The following is a 17,833-nucleotide window of genomic DNA, read 5'->3' on the forward strand; positions in this document are numbered from 1 at the left end:
AGTGGTCGCCAGGGGGGCGCCTGGGTGGCTCAGTCGGTTGAGCGTCCGACTTCGGCTCAGGTCACGATCTCGCGGTCTGTGAGTTCGAGCCCCGTCTGTGAGTTCGAGCCCCGTGTCGGGCTCTGGGCTGACGGCTCGGAGCCTGGAGCCTGCTTCCGATTCTGTGTCTCCCTCTCTCTCTGCCCCTCCCCCGTTCATGCTCTGTCTCTCTCTGTCTCAAAAATAAATAAAACGTTAAAAAAAAATTTTTTTTTTTAATTTCAAACGCACCTTATGGTACCTTGTACTGATGACATTCGTGCTGACCCACAATATCCAATAAATCTCAATTGGAAGAGAGAAGAAAATCTGAATTGCCTTTTCATGACAATTAAATATTAGCTACTAGATGACTGAATTTCCATGACACAACAGCCCTTTCCTCACCCTTCTCTGGGGCTGAGGTCCTGATGTGGAATAAGTCAAGTCAGCCAAAACTGAGTTTCAAACATGATTTATTACAAGTAGATAGTAGACACTGAGTATGATAAGGTAAGTGGAACTTCAAACGGTAAAGGGGAAACAAAAAATCAAGGGTATGCCCAACAATAAATTTCACAATCAGAACCGTAATGCCAGGCAATCATCAGGAGGGAGGAGAGGGGACTCACTAGGGAATAGCGCGAGATAGGAGCATCCTTCTCATGTTGTTATCCAAAGTTGGGATTCAAGGGAGAGGACCCCCCCAGATTCAGACCACACCGAATGGCCAGCACAGTGTAATGTTCAAACACTCCTGCCAGCCAAGTACCCCAACAATCAAGTTCTATTTAAATCACACTCCCAGGTCTTTTTTCAGTCATAGTGAAATCGTGGGAATATTGAGAGGAACAGAAAGCAAATGGATTGGTCATAGCCCTTGAAGAAGCTGGTGGTGTATGTATGGATTAGTCCACACTGGGGGGACTATTTTCCTGCATTGTCTTCTTTATCCAGTCAATGTAGTTCTTTACTCGTGTGTAGATTCCATAGGTTCCACACTGAGGGCCCCAGGACACCAGACCAGCTACATAGAATTTGGGGGTCTCTACACTGGGGATCTGTACAGCAAAAGCTCCGCCACTGTCCCCTTCACAGCTATCAACACCCTTCTGTCCTCCAGCACAGATCATGTTATTAGTGAAAACGAAGGCATTTATATCCAGTTTAAGATTTTCCCCTTTCACCTCCCGGCACCTTTCTAAGGGAGCAATGGGTAACTTTGCCCCTCTGAGCTGGCGCACATGATCTTTTTTCTCCGTTCGGCCCCAGCCTGAGATCAGTCCCAGGTCTCCCACTGAGGGATTGTATTCTGAGGAGGTACCTGGCAGGCAGATAGGGGAGACAGTGGGTCCCATTTTCACGGGCTCTTTCAGCTGCACAAGTGCAATGTCATTGTCAAAATTCTTCCGTGACTCTGGGTCATCCAACAATTCCCAACCCGGATGAATAATCACACGCTCAGCAGTAAGCATCTTGGTTTTTGTCAGATCTGAGCGGAGTACTGAGGTGGACCCAACGTACATTCCTGGGTTATGGTTTCTCTCCACGACGTGGGCGGCTGTCAGCACCCAGTACTCATCGATGAGAGCCCCACCAGCCCGTGGGTCTGAAAAGAAGACTTGCCAGGGGAAATTTTGAATATCTGCAACAGATCCTCCAAATATCCTCTGTCTTCCTACAAAGGGCTTACTGGGAACACCACAGACTAGGAAAGAACAAGAACAAGGTGGAGAGGGAATAAGAAATAAATTATTGGCCTCCTACAGATCCTCCAACTACTCAAAAACTTGCCGTGCTTCACAATTCTCTAGCACAATAGGGCCAACCCTCCATTTGGTCAACCATCTGAGTATCTGACTCATCCTGAATGTAATCACCAAACATCTCACTTTTCCAAAGCCAGGCAGGCTCGTGGGAGAGAGTCTGGTGTGTAAACTGAGGAGTCCAAATGAGCTAGTGCCTCACACTATGAAAACAGCCCTCTAGAGGTACACTTCATCCTAGGTTCAGCACATGGGGACAGCGGCCCAACTGGAGGCAGTGCTGGGAAATTCTTTCCTCATACAGATGATGGAGGAGGCAAGTGTTCTACCTCCTTCTGACGCCCAGACCAAATGTTTATCGCCTTCTGTACCGAAGTCCTAACTGCAGCCGAGGCCCTCCTAGTAATCCATGGAGGTAGGGCAAAGAGAGGGTTCTCTTCTTTCATCACTCATTTCAATTCTCCATTGATTCCAGACCTGAATATTTTGCCATTACCGAATGCAACTACCACTGAATTTTATTCCAGACCAAGTCAGTTTACCTAAATCCCTCAGTAGTTAGCCTGAGTGGACTCTGAGTTGAGCATAATATCAGGCTTTGGACTCAGACAGACCTGGGTTCAAAGTCTACTGCTGCCTGTTACTAACTCTGTGACCTTGTATTCAGTTCACTCATCTCTGAAACGGAACTAGTAACACCTCAAAGGGTTGTTGCAAGGCCTGGAATGAGATAATAAATGCGATTAATTAGCTCAGTCCCTAGCTCTCAATAACACTGTTGTTGCTACAGGATCATCAGTATTATTCTGGCTTTGCCTGAAAGCCTTCTTCTATTCAACTCTGATCTGTCTGCAACTCTTCCTTTGTTTTATTCCTCTATACCGTGTTGCCATATAGACTTTTACATAATAACTGAGCTATTTAGCTGGTCTTATTTCTGCATGTGGAATCCTCACTCTCAATTTTCGGGCCCTGTTTTTAGCAATTCTTTATCCCCTTATTGCATCTACTTTACCGAATCTAACTGGCCCTCCCTCTGCCACCAACTGTCACTGGCTGATTTTCTATTTCCTGTCAGTTGGCCTGAGTCAGGGCGGTGGAGGAATTCCCCAAGGCCCTGGCAGGCCCACAGCCCAGTGTTATCTCCACCTCCCTGGGCTAGACCCAGAGTGTTAAGTCCTTTCCCAAAAAGACTGCAGCTACTTTCAGAGAGTGGGCCCCCTCACCTCCACCTATGTCTGTGGTCTCTCCCCAACCCTGAGCCCTGATTACCTGGAACACATTTTGGCAGCTCGGTGCCCAGCAACTCATTCACCCAGCTCCCGTTGCCAGCACAGTGATACTCCCCTGGAATAGCACAAGGGACACAGGACACACTCACCACCACATCTTCTCTCTTCCATCCCCCCCTTTCATTCAGAGCCTCCGCAACTCTGGTGTTTGAGGAGGGAATCGAATCAAATCAACTAGAACAGAATGCTGAGAACACCCTCGAAACAATCCTTCTGTCCTCTATTCTGCCAAAGGAGAGAAAGGAAGAGTCCCCAAAGCAGAAAGAGGGTTACGGTAGAGATTGGAAAAATGCTTCCAGTGGGAAAATAAATTCAATTAAAAGCAACAAAGTGGTACATATTATGTCTTAACCCATCTTTCATCTAGTACTGCCAAGTCCCCTCCATCAAGAAAGCCAGGCATTTGGGGGCGCCTGGGTGGCTCAGTCGGTTGAGCATCTGACTCTTGATTTTGGCTCAGGTCATGATCTCACAGTTCATGAGTGTGAGCCCCTCATCAGGCTCTGCACTGACAATGCAGAGCCTGCTTCAAATTCTCTCTCATCCTTTCTCTCTCTCTGCCCCTCCCCTGCTTGCGCTCTCCCTCCTTCAAAATAAATAAATACATAAACATTAAATATATATATATATTTACATATATGTATGTATATACATATACATACGTATATGTATATACATACATATACGTGTGTGTATATATATATGTGTGTGTGTGTGTGTGTGTGTATATATATATATATATATTTTTTTTTTTAAGCAGTCATTTGGTATGGTGACTTGACACTGGAAGCATTACTCCCGTAGGTTCTACATTAAATAATTGGCCAAAAGCTGGATAACCACATGAATATGGATATCATAGGGGGAATTCCTGCCACAGTTGTGAAACCGAGCTAGGTGACCTCTTTGATTCTCTACGGATGATCCTATATCCCCATAGGAAAACTGCATCTCTAGACCAAGCCAACAGAATAAATAAAGTCCATCCCATCTCCTTCATTTCTCTCCAAATTCTCTCCAACCCAGAAAGAGTGTGCTATTCACTCTCCAACTCTCACTCTTTCTCCTCTTTTCCCTAGTCAAAGAAACCTACCACTTTCTTCATTTTCCATGTAGTAATATGGCTCCTCACAAGTATAGCGAATGACAGAACCAAATAAAGTATCTTCTGGATCTTCGACTGTACCATGCTGAATGGGTTCAGGAATTCCACAGTCCACAGCTATCAGAGGAAGGCAGGAGAGTGATGGTCAGGAAAGCCACTTCCTTCCAGAAGGAGTCATTGGAGCCAGTTCCATCCTCCAAGCCATGTTCCTCACTCCTTCCCCACCCGCACATCTATAAGGACACCTGGGCTGAATCTCCCCAGATCACTGAGTCCTGCCAAATCAGATAGCCCCTTGAAAGCTATAAGGAGTTGTAGCTTCTCAGTGGTTGGTGGAGGCCGCTGCAGAAGCCAGGAATGGACCTCATTGGTGCTACTAAGTCTACCAACCCCACAGCCTCTTTCTTTGAAAGAAGCCTGCTAATCTGGCCAGTCTAGGACCAGAACTGGGCTGGCAATTAATTGGCTGGCTTCTCTTCAAAAAATCCAACCCACTCTCTCACAAGCCTAAGAGAAAAACATGAATTTGAATCTTGATGAACCCATCTTTCAATTCCCTTGGAAAGGAAAAAAAAAAAAAAAAAAAAAAAAGTCCCATTTTAAAGAGATACATACGTTGACATTTCAGTTTGGAATTACTCCACTTTCCATCACTTTGACAAGTAGAATAGAAAGATCTCGAGCCAACACTTCCCTGGAGAATAATACACATCACCATTAATTTATAAGGAGAGATATGAGAACCCAAAATCAAGAATGGAATTTATCTCTGGCCTTGGATCAATGAGGAGTCCTGACCATAAGAAGTTTGGGGACATCTTATCTTAGCAGAATGACCCAAAGCACCCAGGAGTGGAGGCTAAAAGACAACTTTGTCCCAGCATATCAGAATCCCTTCCTCAAGAAGACTGAAAGCAGAAGGAGAATGTCAATCTGGCCAAGGAGCTCCATGACTTACAAGGAGGGACTAAAGGTCCTGCAGTATTCTGTTTATGGAAAAGGGGTTATACCTTGCTCAAACAAGGACATTCAGTAAACCATTAGATAATTCCAGTATGCTCATCCTGACTTAGAGATTAGGGAGAAGCCCCTAAATTTGTACTTTACCTGTACGACTTCAAACCCTTCCAGGCAGGTTATCCTCACCACATCTTTGAACACATATTTTGCTTTCTCAGGCTCCCAAACAGAATTGTCAGTGACGTCTTTGGGACAAGGGATTGCTTGGAAAGAACAGGGGGAATCAAATTACCAAATAGTTGGAGAATCTCTATTCTATTTACATCACCTTCACACTTTCTAAAATCATTCAGTCATCCTTAGTTCTGATGCTTAACATTCCAATGCAGATGTCTAAAACAATATGGCCTTACCTACTCCAAAAAGAGTCATTAAGGCAGTTTCATCCTCCCAGCTGTGTTAGTACATACTAACAAACCACCCCAAGTTGTACATACTAACCACTCCACGTCATCTGCACCCGCAAGCCCAGTTAAAGGATTCCTAGAGGTCCAGGAATTTCTAATGACCACTGACAGGTTGAGATCTTGCTGAAGAAGTGACGTATCTCAGGTGAACTATCCATACAACAATCTACCTGTTTGGATTTTACATTGTCCGGGGACTTTGGTAGCACCAAAGACCAACTTATAGGTTACTCACGATCTCCATGGTAACGAAGTTTCCAGCCCCTTTTTTGCTCTGTTTGGTCAGTTTGGAAGATGATATTAAGAGCATTGCTCCTGGTTTCAATATTTAGTGGCCCAGGGAATCCATTACCACAGTAAGGACCAAATTTCTTGTCTCTTGCAACAAACTGAAAAGAAACAAAATGGTGAAATCAGAAGAGAGAAAGAACTAAAAGATACAGGTAGGTAAAATGGAGGGGACAAAAGTAAAGAAAGTAATAAAAGTAACATAAAATAAGAAGGAGAAGAAGAAAAGAAGGGGCAGAAGGAAAGACAATTTGTCTTTGAGGAGAAATTGATCTGTGTGAGTTGGGAGGAAAACTAATCATTCATCACTCACAACTAAACTGTCAGGGCAATGGCCCCCTGAATCAGCTGGTTCCACATCAAAATCTTCTCTCTGCACAGTCACAACCACTTGGTATCCCTCCTCCAAGAGGACCTGATATTCACACCTTGAATTCTCTGGGTATGGATTGGGATAATTGGGACTTGTGATCTCCCCAATCAGTGCCGTGAATACATCCCCACTGCAATTGACTATGGGAGAAACAGAGAAAAGGGCAATCAAATATAGGGTCAAGGAAAGGAGTTCCTGCTCCATTCTGTGACTCTTCTCATGAACTAACCATCCCTAACTGGAGCCCCCATGCCACAATTACATACCCCATGCAAATCAGTAGAGATACCCAATGCCTACTCAGTTTCCATTGCATATGATAAAGCCTTTCATGGTTATGAACAGCCTCAGGTAGACTCTTTACAGGCATCTATTTCTCCTCTCCAATTCATTAATTTGACCCTGTAGGCTTGTCTTCCTCCACTCTTGGGGCTCCTCCACAGCTTATGGGTAACTAAAGACAGGTGCCAAAGCAAGGCTGAGGCTAGTCAAAATTAGAAAGGTCAACAAAGATCTAACTGAAGCCTCAAACCATTCCAAACCCCAGGGAACACGCACCCCTCTTGATGCCAAGCTCACCTCCACAATTCTTCATATCATCATGGAGGAAGTATTCTGGGGGGCAGGAGCAGTAATAACCACCCATGAAGTTGTTGCAGAAGTGGCTACAAGGGGCATTGGCAAAGTCTGTGCACTCGTTTACATCTAGAAAAAGCAGAGAAAGACTGAGGTCAAGGACAGAGACTTAGAAGGAAGAATGAGTTTAAACCCAACCCGACAAGGGTAAGAAAGGGTAGGAACAGCCTGTTACTTAAATAAATGAGTGAATCACCTTTCAGGATGGTATTATTCTGTGTTACTCTCCTGAAATATGATTCGAGAGTTGTGCCCTGCCATTGCACAGCTATAAGGGAGCTCCCAATGCCAGAGACCGTTGGCCTTTCTCACAGAGCATTTCGGCTCCAGAGACAACACTCTATAAGCTCAACATGATGAAATGTCTACTTCAGGGAGGAGCAATTAGTACACTTATCACTTTATAGGATTTGGGCACTTGCGTTAAATCTAAACAACAGTTCAGCCTTATGAGATGTTCTAACTTCACTTTAACCTGGAGTTAGGTACAGAAGCACCCAGAATTTGAAGGTTTGTTTGCCATTGGATGGGTTTGAATACCACGCATTCTTCATGTGATTCTTGGCAAATTACTTAACTTTCCTAGTCTTCTCTTTCCTTATCTTTAAGTGGAGATCATAATACCCACCTTGAAGAGTTGAGGTGAAGCTTAAGTTAATATAGGTAAAATTCCTGGATTTTAAAATTCCTGGGTTTTAAAATCCCAGTTTATAGTGGTTCTCAATAAATCACTATTTATTACCTATTTTTACCATTATCATCATCACCCCTAAGATACCACGTGTTTGAATTTCACAAAGGCAATTCCTGGAAAGACAGACCCAAATCAAGTCAACACCTCTCAAGAGTTACAAACAGGATCCTTATTTGCTGAATTGCTGTTTGTTCTGCTTCTAATCTTTTAGCTGGACCCATGAGGCACATAAAGAGGGGTGAGCCTTACCTACAGCGACATAGTAGGCAGCAAACCCAGTGAAACGTTCTTCATTGGAGAAGTCTGACTTAAAGATCACCCGGAGTTTATGGTACGGGATTTGGAACTCTTCCACGATGGGAGAGTTGGGACTCTTGCTGGTCCTCTGCCCACAGAGTTTCCCTTCTTCAAAGTCTCCTGACATTATCTAAGAGAAGAATCAAAAAGAAGCTGAGAAAGGGTAATATTTTGGCATGGAGGTCAGAAAAGGGGACAGAGGGAATAGAACATTCCACCACCACCCCCAGCCCTATCCTTTATGCGCTTATTATAATATACCTGCACTGAGTCATATGCGCAGTTCTCCGACAGCTCTATGTCCAGATGGGTGAAGTAGAGGTGGATCCCATACCCTTCAGGAACTTCTATATCCCAAGATTTCTCTACCTCATTGGGGTATGCCTGAGGATAGTTAGGGGACAGGATCTCCCCATACATAGTAGGCTCGGCGTAAACGGATGCCAAAAGGGAAAACAAGAAGACGCACCTGAAAGAAAAGACATACGGAGACGTGGGTGACCCAGGTACTGGCAGACTAGTGAAGTGCTCTAGCATTTGTCATGGGCAGAAGGGAGGGGAAAGGAAGAGGGCAAGAGCACGTGGAGAATCTCGTTGGAATAAAGCAAAAAGGCCTAGGCTGAACCAAAACCTGGGCTTCAGAGCCGAGCTGTCTTCTTGAGAAGATAAAGGGAATAGAGCCCATGTACGTACATCTCTGTAGACTCGTGATCACTTACCGCATCTCTGGCAATTTGTTCATCCCTGGTGAACGGCGGTACGCCTCTTGGTCCTGGCTCTCTGCGCCTCTGGACTTTGGAGCAAAGGGGTGGCAGGCCCGGCTATATTTGTCTAACAAACACAGGCACCTTCTTTGGTGGTGGGGTCACCTGGGGTTCAGTGTCACCTTCGTGACAATAACACACAAGCTAAACAAAGCCGCACACTGATCACTGCATGAGGCCTGTCCTCTCCCCGCCTCCCTGGTTCTACTTCAATTCATTTTCTAGACTAAAACTAGAGCTAATCCTTCTCCCATTGCTTCTCAGGATCTTCTCCCAGTTTTTCTCCAAAAGAATAAGCACTTTCTCCCAATTTTCTTCCTTCCCTGTTGCCCTCCTTCACCCCTACTCCCCACCCCTGCCCCCTCTCTATCAGCCTCTCTCCTGCCCTCACAAAACAATATCCCCGTTTCCACTCAGGCTTTCAGGCGTCTTTCCCCATCATGACTATCCATCTAAGACATTTCTCCCTCCTCTTTTGGCAAAGATCCCCCTTATCACTTCACGCCAGCTCTCTTTACTATGTTTACTGTTGCACATATTTCTCTTGGTGCTCCCGATGACCACTGATGGAGGAAAGAGCTTCTTTTACTAGGGGAAGGCACCACCTTAGGAGAAGTGGTCTGACACAGGGTTGGGTGGGAAATGAGAAGAAGGGCAGCTGAATGACCAGAAACACAAAAGGAAGGAAAGGTATTCCCTCAATTTCCTATGTTAATTTTCCAGGGTTTGGGTTTGTTTGTTTGTTTGTTTTCCCTTTACTAAAAAGAGGAGATCTCTTTCCAAAGTTAAGAGGCTTGCCAAAAATGTTTCTAACCCTAAAAACAGTGGTAAGTAGTGGGGTGGCGGTGGGGGGAAGGGGGGCCAACCTAAGAGAAATAGGTTGCCTCTCTTCTGCCTTCTTTTATTCTGCTCCTTCCAGCACCCCCCCATCTTTGCCCGCAACCTTCCTATGTGAAGTTTTCTGCCTTTCTTTTTTCTTCCATCAAAGCTCTGCTCTTCCGTTTTTAAGGTTTTTACCTTCAGCAGCTGATGGGAGCAAGTGGGTCAGTCCCCTCTCTCGTGCCAGCAGGCATGCTGGGCGACCCTGCCGACTCGCAGGGAGAGCAGCTCAGGGCCTGGACGCTCCCTCTGCAGGAACCTCTGCCGGCCTCCCTGTCCTGGTTCTGTTCATATGATTCTCTACCCCAGTGTGCATGTCTGAAATTCCCTGATCTAAACAAATGGGGGGCTGGGAGACCAGGACATAGGGAAAGGGTAACTCAGCCTTGATCTTGGAGCTCCCTCTGCTTTTGAAACAAGAACTGCATACTCCGGTCAGGACTGAGGTCCCTGCATCTGGGGCTCCAGGGGGAGAAAGGAGGAGAGGGAAATTCCACCGATTGCCCAACGTTCTTTTTCAGCCAAAGGGTGTGTTAACAGAGTTTTCACAGAAGTCAGGTGACTTGTAGGAAAAGGAGGGGATTAATATGGTGGGGGAAAAGCCAAACCCAGAAGGTCCAACCCTCCAACTGTGTATGAATCATGACTTAAGGGAGAGTACTTACCAAAAATGCCTCTCATCGCTGCCCTTAAAGCAAATTTAATGGTTAGATAATGACTTAGACCTAGACCCGAGCTGGTGTGGGATGATGCTCTTCCTCTTCCTAAAATCCCCGCCAAGCATCGAAATCCTATCCACCAATCAAGCCCCAGTTCAGATACAGTCCAGTCTCTTATCCATAACCCTTGGGTCCCAACGGGTTTCAAAATTCAGAATTTTACAGATTTTAGAAAGGCAGTGCAGGACATGGCCCCAATGTTAGGTAGCACCTTCTCCCCCCCACTCCCCTCGAGGGGCTGGGACAATGCTCCATTATCAAACATTAATATTTCTGCAGCTAAACATATTGATCTTCACAGTAAGCGGAATAACTAAAATTATATAATTTGGTTATAATTAAATATTATATTTATACATTCCTTATAGTTATAAATTACCTTACATCGGTTCAGGTCAGGTGTTGCCACCAAAGAGGTTTTGGTGTCAAACTTGAAAACAAGCAAACAAACAAACAACAACAACACACACACACACACACACACACACACACACAAACACAAAAAGGCTTTTGTAATTCAAAGTTGCAGCTAAGGGACCAAGGGAGGCGGGGCTGTACGATTCCTCCACAAAGCCTTCCCTGATCTCTCACCTCCTCTTTGTGTCCCTTTTTACTTCCTACCCCTATTTGGTAACTGCATTCCAGTGAATCTACACCTTATCGAAGGAAGATGCTCCCTTCTTTTACACACCACTAGGAATAAACACTTGCCAGTTAAACTGTGATATATCATTGATTATAAGATGAATCTTGATTTCAGGAGCATTCAAATGTTGGGGGAAACCACGTGCCTTGAAATCGATTGCACTGGGCCTGGAATCAAAGGACAGGTCCAGGGGCGCCTGGGTGGCGCAGTCGGTTAAGCGACCGACTTCAGCCAGGTCACGATCTCGCGGTCCGTGAGTTCGAGCCCCGCGTCAGGCTCTGGGCTGATGGCTCGGAGCCTGGAGCCGGTTTCCGATTCTGTGTCTCCCTCTCTCTCTGCCCCTCCCCCGTTCATGCTCTGTCTCTCTCTGTCCCAAAAATAAATTAAAAAAAAAAAAAAAAACAAAAAACAAAGGACAGGTCCAGGACCGGTTCATTACCTAACTTCTCAGCTTCTTCAAGTATAAAACAGAGAGAGATAACATCAATTCTGCCTACCTTACATGGCTGTCAGAAGACTCTAATGAAACAGTGAAAGAGAGGCGCCTGGGTGGCTCAGTCGGTTAAGCGTCCAACTTCAGCTCAGGTCATGATCTCACGGTCATGATCTGTGCTGACGGTTCAGAGCCCGAAGCCTGCTTCACAGCATGCATCAGCACACGGTGAGAAAAAGAGAGCATCTTACCAAATTGTCCAGGATTCCTTCCCCTTTTCCTTCTGAATTCAACACTCATCAGAAAAGTTAGTGACTCTCTCCTACTCTTCCGTGTTTTGACTTCTCCTTTTCAACTTTGCCATCCAACTAGATTATTTTATTTTCCCCTCTAAATCTCAAGACACATGTGAGGACATCTCTGGGCCCTGCTACCTTCCCTGGGTCAGCAAGAGGTCAAGCCAAGGACTCTTACAGTGACAGGGGACATGTTACATAATCTGCTCAGTATCCTGGGGAGTCACAAAAACGATGGTGCTTATCGCCATCCTCAGGGCCATCTGAACCCCAGCTGAGGTGACAATGCTAATATACAAACCACAAATTTAGAACCTTCACTGTTAGTATTAAATGTAACTAACACACATGGGTATAAACATGAAAAGGACATTTTATCTTGATTGATTGATTGATTGATTCAAGTGGAGTTTTAAGTTTATTTATTTTTGAGAAAGAGAGAGGGAGGGAGGGGCAGAGAGAGAGAGAGGGAGACAGAGAATTCGAGGGAGGCTCCACACAGTCAGTACAGAGCCCAACATGGGGCTTAATCTCGCTAACCATGAGATCATGACCTGGGCCGAAATCAAGACTCAAATGCTTCATCGACTGAGCTACCCAAGCGGCACAAACATGAGAAGTATATTTTAGGATATAAGCACTAGCGCTACTCAGAATCCTATCATATTCACAATGTTAGGGTCTCTGAGGGGCTGAATAATACCATCCCTCTTTCCATTCCAAGTTCTAGAGAGATGCAGAAATAAAACAAAAGCAGCAAACGGAGCCCAAAGTAATATCTCTAATAGCAATAAATGCCAAGATCGAGCAAGTAGCCTAGCGTAAAAGCCAAATAGTGGCTAACTGACTGCCAGACTTAGAATTACCCTTCTAGGGGCACCTGGATGGCTCAAGCAGTTAAGCATCCGACTCTTGGTTTTGGCTCACGTCGTGATCTCACGGTTGGTGGATTCAAGTTCCACACTGGGCTGTGCGCTGACAGTGTGGAACCCACCTGGGATTCTCTCTCTCTCTGCCCCTCCCTCCCCCCAAAATAAATAAGCTTTAAAAAAAAAAAAGAATTACCCTTCTAGACACAGACAATGCTAGTCCAGGGAAGGCCTTCTCAAATAGAGAATACGCGCTCCCCTTGGACAGCTCACTCCCAAGAGGAAGAAGAGCCAAGGTAAGGACATGCCCACATATTCTTTCTGCCTTTACCAGGTAGATAAATCACTCTATCTCCCCAGAGCTGTGAGTGATGGAATGGAGTGGCCACAAGAGTCATATCACGGAGCTCTCTCCATCGGGAAAGATCTATCAGAGGTAGTACAAATATTTCCCCCAACTCTCCCAAGGCTTTTTTTCTTTAACCTGTTAGATTTGACAATTAAGCATACAATGAGCTAGGCAGACTACCTGGGAGAAAGGCTCAGCAATCTAATGAGGGCTCCATTCGGCCAAGGCCAACCACTGCTCCCCTTTTGTGTCCTCCAACACCACTGGCCCCAGAAGCCCCCCCCAAATGATTCTGAACAATCCATTAACGTTAAGTATATTCCACACCCAAGGTTGGAAATTCACCTATTCCATTCCCATCCCAGATTACACCCAGCCTTGTCAGCCAAGACAGCTATCAGAGCTCTGCAATGGGATTAAATGACGGTATTAAGAAATTCCAACAATAGAAATTCTTGTCCTGACAGCCCGCGCCGTACGCCTCTCTACTCGAGGCCCCGCTCTGGGTGTAGACCTCTGCGTGCCTGCTGGCCTGCGGGGAGCCCAGGGCCTGGGTTCCCTGCGGGACAAGTGCTGACAGGAGAACGTGGCGTTGCTCTGAGGCACAACCGTCAGGGACTATGCCCAGATGAACGAGCTGCCGCTGCACCTCGGGCCCCAGGCCTGTGGTGCTCCGCTTCTCTTGCAAGCAGATCGTGCATCAGGAGAATGCCAAGAACAAAGAGATCCGAAATTCCCTGAGTACTTCCCACTCAGTGGCCGTAGCTGGTTCGAGCCCAACTTCACGCTGAGAAGTGCCAGGGGAACAGCGCGCAGGCGCACCCCTTCTTCGCCTTCCTGCGGTAGGCTCTGCCTGCCCCTAGTGACGACGCCACTGCGTGCACGACCCACCCCAAGTTCATCACCTGGTCTCCAGTGTGCCCACCGACGTCACCTGGAACCTCGAGAAGTTCCTGGTAGGCCCAGATGGTGTGCCTATGCGCAGGGACAGCTGCTGCTTTCTAACCATCCACATGAAGCCTGACATCGAAGCCCTGCTGTGCCTAGGGCGCCCCCTACCCCTGCTGCTTGGCAGTCACAGCGCGGCCCTCTGGGGATTTCATCAAGGATGATGTTTTTCTCGAAATCTGCGTGGAGGAACACCTGATGTCCAGGAAAATCTCCTGAGATGGGCGCTTCTTGTCCATCCCAGCATCCACTCTCCAAACCAAGGCTCCTCACTAGTATAGTGTCGGGTGTCATCAGAGAGGAAAGAAGAAAGAAAGAAAGAAAGAAAGAAAGAAAGAAAGAAAGAAAGAAAGAAAGAAAGAAGAAAGAGAAAGGAAGGAAAAGAGAAAGAAAGAAAGAAAGAAAGAAAGAAGAAAGAGAAAGGAAGGAAAAGAGAAAGAAAGAAAGAAAGAAAGAAAGAAAGAAAGAAAGAAGAAAGAGAAAGGAAGGAAAAGAGAAAGAAAGAAAGAAAGAAAGAAAGAAAGAAAGAAGAAAGAGAAAGGAAGGAAAAGAGAAAGAAAGAAAGAAAGAAAGAAAGAGGAAGGAAAAGAGAAAGAAAGAAAGAAGAAAGAGAAAGGAAGGAAAAGAGAAAGAAAGAAGAAAGAAAGAAAGAAGAAAGAGAAAGGAAGGAAAAGAGAAAGAAAGAAAGAAAGAGGAAGGAAAAGAGAAAGAAAGAAAGAAGAAAGAGAAAGGAAGGAAAAAAGAAAGAAAGAAAGAAATAGAAGAAAGAGAAAGGAAGGAAAAGAGAAAGAAAGAAGAAAGAGAAAGGAAGGAAAAGAGAAAGAAAGAAAGAAAGAAGAAAGAGAAAGGAAGGGAAAGAGAAAGAAAGAAAGAAAGAAAGAAAGAAAGAAAGAAGAGAAAGGAAGGAGAAAGAAAGAAAAAAAGAAAGAAAGAAAGAAAGAAAGAAAGAAAGAAAGAAAGAAAGAAAGAAAGAAAGAAAAAGGAAGGAAGGAAGAAAAAGGAAGGAAAGGAAAGGAAAGGAAAGGAAAGGAAAGGAAAGGAGGAAGGAATTCCAACAATAAAATGCCAACAATAAAGAGGTGTTGCCAATATGAACAACTATTTTAAAACCTCTCATTATCAAACTCCAAAATTAAAGTCCAAATCTCATTGCAAAAGAAATCCCAAAGGCACTGAAGCCCAAAGTTCTTAAGTTAAACTCATGAAACCATCAGTCCCAATTTGTGTTCGGTTGAGTCTCAGCTATGGGGTTTCCATACCTGAGCGGTGGTGTGGCTCCTTGAGTGGCTGCAGCCTGAGCCACAATGATTTAGTTCCTGCAAAATCCCAGAGACTGTGCAGATAGCTCTGAGGCACACCTTTCCTGAGCCCAGTTTTGGAAAGTCCAAAGAGTTCATGAGACACAAGCATATCATAACACTAGCCCCCCCACCACAAAATTTCTAAAACAAGCCATCCCCAGACCCCAAAGAAGACATCCCAGGAAAAATTAAAATCATATTTCCAAAACCCAGTACTTCATGTTACCAAAGACTGAAGAAGAAATTCAGTAGCATCTGAGGGAAAGAGAAAATCTTAGTTTTTGATCTCACCTTAATGCCCCTTGGTTTATGCCAACTGTTCAGAATCCATATCTTGTGAACTTAAACACAACTGAAAGACATCATCTAGGAAAAGGCTAATCTGGGCGTTCTACATTTACCATATGGGGGTCCTTCTATATGACACGTTTCCCTTCCATTTCCCGCCTTGGTCCCAAGCCTCTGGCACCCAGGGCTGCATTGATAGGTGAGCTTTGCCTACAATCCAGCCTCCACGATGTACAGGACAGGTGGTTTCCAACATATGCCTCCGTGGCTTTTGCCGCTTTTATGGAATCTCTCAGAGCTGAAAAGCCTTCCCACTAAGGAAGGCTTTCTCTTCGTCCCCATGTTTGTTTCAGCTGCAAAAAAGACCCCCAGTAGATTGTGGAAACTGAGGTTCATTGTGAAGGTTCAGAAGCCTGTGCACCTTGGGAAGGACCAATACCTCTGCCAGATACCCTACCACCAGTTTTTCTTCCACTTTTTAATGTCAATAATAGATTATGGTGACTTCACAAATTAGGGCACAGGCAATGCCAGAAAAGCCTACCTACCATAAAGATGTCACCTTGAGGGGGTGCCTGAGTGGCTTAGTCGGTTGAACGTCTGGCTTTGGCTCAGGTCATGATCTCACAGTCTGTGGGTTCGAGGCCTGCATCGGGCTCTGTGCTGACAGCTCGGAGCCTGGAGCCTGCTTCGAATTCTGTGTCTCCCTCTGTCTCTGTTCCTCCCCAACTCATGCTCTGTCTCTCTCTCTCTCTCTGTCTCCCTCCAAAAATAAATTAAAAACACATTTAAAAAACAAAGATACCACCTTGAAACCCACTCAGTAATTTTTTGAGAATCTGCCGCTCTCAAGCCTGTGAACAAGCCGCTTGAATTCAAGATCAGTCTTTCCAATTTCTTCCTTGGCCCTGAATGTAGACAGGCATTTGCCAGTTGAGCACTCATTACCTTAGCCGGGCACTCACATATGAAAGCTACTCTCCCAGTGCTCTGTAGCACACACAGAACTCAGCTTCCTTACGGGAGGTATTCCTATAAGGAAACATCAAGAGTAATGGAAGAGGATCCCACTACTACATACAGGGTGTCCGGATTATTGCAAAAATTCGAATATAAACAATGCTTGCCAAAATACCAATTCGTTGTTTAATAAAACCAAATCAAGATTATTTTATTGATGGGGGCGCCTGGGTGGCGCAGTCGGTTAAGCGTCCGACTTCAGCCAGGTCACGATCTCGCGGTCCGTGAGTTCGAGCCCCGCGTCAGGCTCTGGGCTGATGGCTCGGAGCCTGGAGCCTGTTTCCGATTCTGTGTCTCCCTCTCTCTCTGCCCTTCCCCCGTTCATGCTCTGTCTCTCTCTGTCCCAAAAATAAAAAAAAAAATTAAAAAAAATTAAAAAAAAAAAAAAAAAGATTATTTTATTGATGCACTTTTTTGACATGGAAAAAATCATTTTAAAAAAAGTGTAGCTACATCAGAATAAAGTGTAAGTGGGAGAGGGGGCTACAAGAAAGTAAACGTGGAAAAGAAGCAGTAATTTCTACAGTCTGCATGATTGTGTCTCCCCCCCCCCAATTCACAAGTTAGAATCCTAACGCCCTATGTGCTCGTGTTAGAAGATGAGGTCTTTGGGGCTAGAGCCCTCAAAAATGGGATTAGTGCTCTTTTGAAAGAAACCCCAGAAAAAGACAGAGAGAGAGACAGAGAGACCCCAGAGAGCTCCCTAGCCCTATGTGAGAACAACGAAATTTCTGCGACTCCGAAGATGGCCTTCACCCAACCATGCTGTCACCCTGACCTTGGACTTCCAGCATCCAGATCTGTGAGAAGTAAATTTCTGTTGTTTATAAGCCACCCAGTCTGTATTATTAAGTCCAAATTAAGAGTGTTAAATAACGAAAATCTACTTAAGTAATTTTAAAGACCTAACTGGTTTTTTTTAACTTCTTTCTAATGTTTATTTTATTTTTGGGGGGAGAGAGGGGGCAGGGAAGGGCAGCGAGAAAGGGAGAAACAGAATCCCAAGCAGCCTCTAGGCTCTGAGCTGTCAGCACAGACAGAGCCTGATGCCAGGCTCAAACTCACGAACCTTGAGACCATGACCCAAGCCAAAGTCAGATGCATAACCAACTGAGCCATGCAGACACCCTTTAAAGACCTGACTGGTTTTATTAAACAAGTCATGAATCAGGCAACATCCCATCTAGCAAGTTGAGGGGAACTCCAAAGTGTTACAGAAAAAGAAAGGTTTTTAAAGATACAGAGGGAGGAGTACCTGGGTAGCTCGGTTGGTTAAGCCCAGACTTCAGATCAGGTCATGATCTCATTGTTTGCAAGTTCAAGCTCTGTGTCAGGCTCTAAGCCAACAGCTCGGAGCCTGGAGCCCGCTTCAGATTCTGTGTCTCCCTCTCTCTGTGCTCCCATGCTCACGCTCTGTCTCTCAAA

At 45.3% G+C, this 17,833-nt stretch overlaps 1 protein-coding gene and 1 pseudogene across 2 annotated transcripts; one reads left to right on the top strand and one right to left on the bottom strand.

Moving 5' to 3' along the window:
- Positions 1 to 477: 477 nt before the first annotated feature.
- Positions 478 to 9,847, bottom strand: C1S (complement C1s). 2 transcript variants are annotated; one of them, XM_058743829.1, is made up of 12 exons: positions 9,678 to 9,847; positions 8,616 to 8,727; positions 8,158 to 8,365; positions 7,849 to 8,026; positions 6,849 to 6,974; positions 6,210 to 6,409; positions 5,844 to 5,997; positions 5,289 to 5,404; positions 4,797 to 4,875; positions 4,170 to 4,298; positions 3,057 to 3,131; positions 478 to 1,726 (listed from the first exon to the last, which is right to left on the bottom strand). In XM_058743829.1, exons 2-12 carry the CDS (start codon positions 8,636 to 8,638, stop codon positions 927 to 929), a joined length of 2,088 nt encoding a protein of 695 aa, XP_058599812.1. In that variant the 5' UTR covers positions 8,639 to 8,727; positions 9,678 to 9,847; the 3' UTR covers positions 478 to 926. The 2 variants fall into 2 exon arrangements, with proteins under 2 accessions (XP_058599812.1, XP_058599813.1); XM_058743830.1 differs by having other exon boundaries at positions 8,616 to 8,782.
- Positions 9,848 to 11,550: 1,703 nt separating this feature from the next.
- Positions 11,551 to 13,963, top strand: LOC131483896 (glutathione peroxidase 1-like; annotated as a pseudogene).
- The last annotated feature ends 3,870 nt before the right edge of the window (positions 13,964 to 17,833 follow it).

The sequence above is a fragment of the Neofelis nebulosa genome, chromosome 8, assembly GCF_028018385.1.
Source record: "Neofelis nebulosa isolate mNeoNeb1 chromosome 8, mNeoNeb1.pri, whole genome shotgun sequence".
NCBI classification, from domain to species: Eukaryota; Metazoa; Chordata; class Mammalia; order Carnivora; family Felidae; genus Neofelis; species Neofelis nebulosa.

What these genes read in the sequence shown, in the direction of transcription:
- C1S (XM_058743829.1), bottom strand. Translation starts at nt 8,638, where the DNA reads ATGAACAAATTGCCAGAGATGCG. An exon ending in TGATATGAAGAATTGTGGAG is followed by an intron (nt 6,410 to 6,848) that starts GTGAGCTTGGCA and finishes TTTCTCCCATAG; the next exon opens with TCAATTGCAGTGGGGATGTA. An exon ending in GCTGCCAAAATGTGTTCCAG is followed by an intron (nt 1,727 to 3,056) that starts GTAATCAGGGCT and finishes GTTCTTTCCTAG; the next exon opens with TCTGTGGTGTTCCCAGTAAG.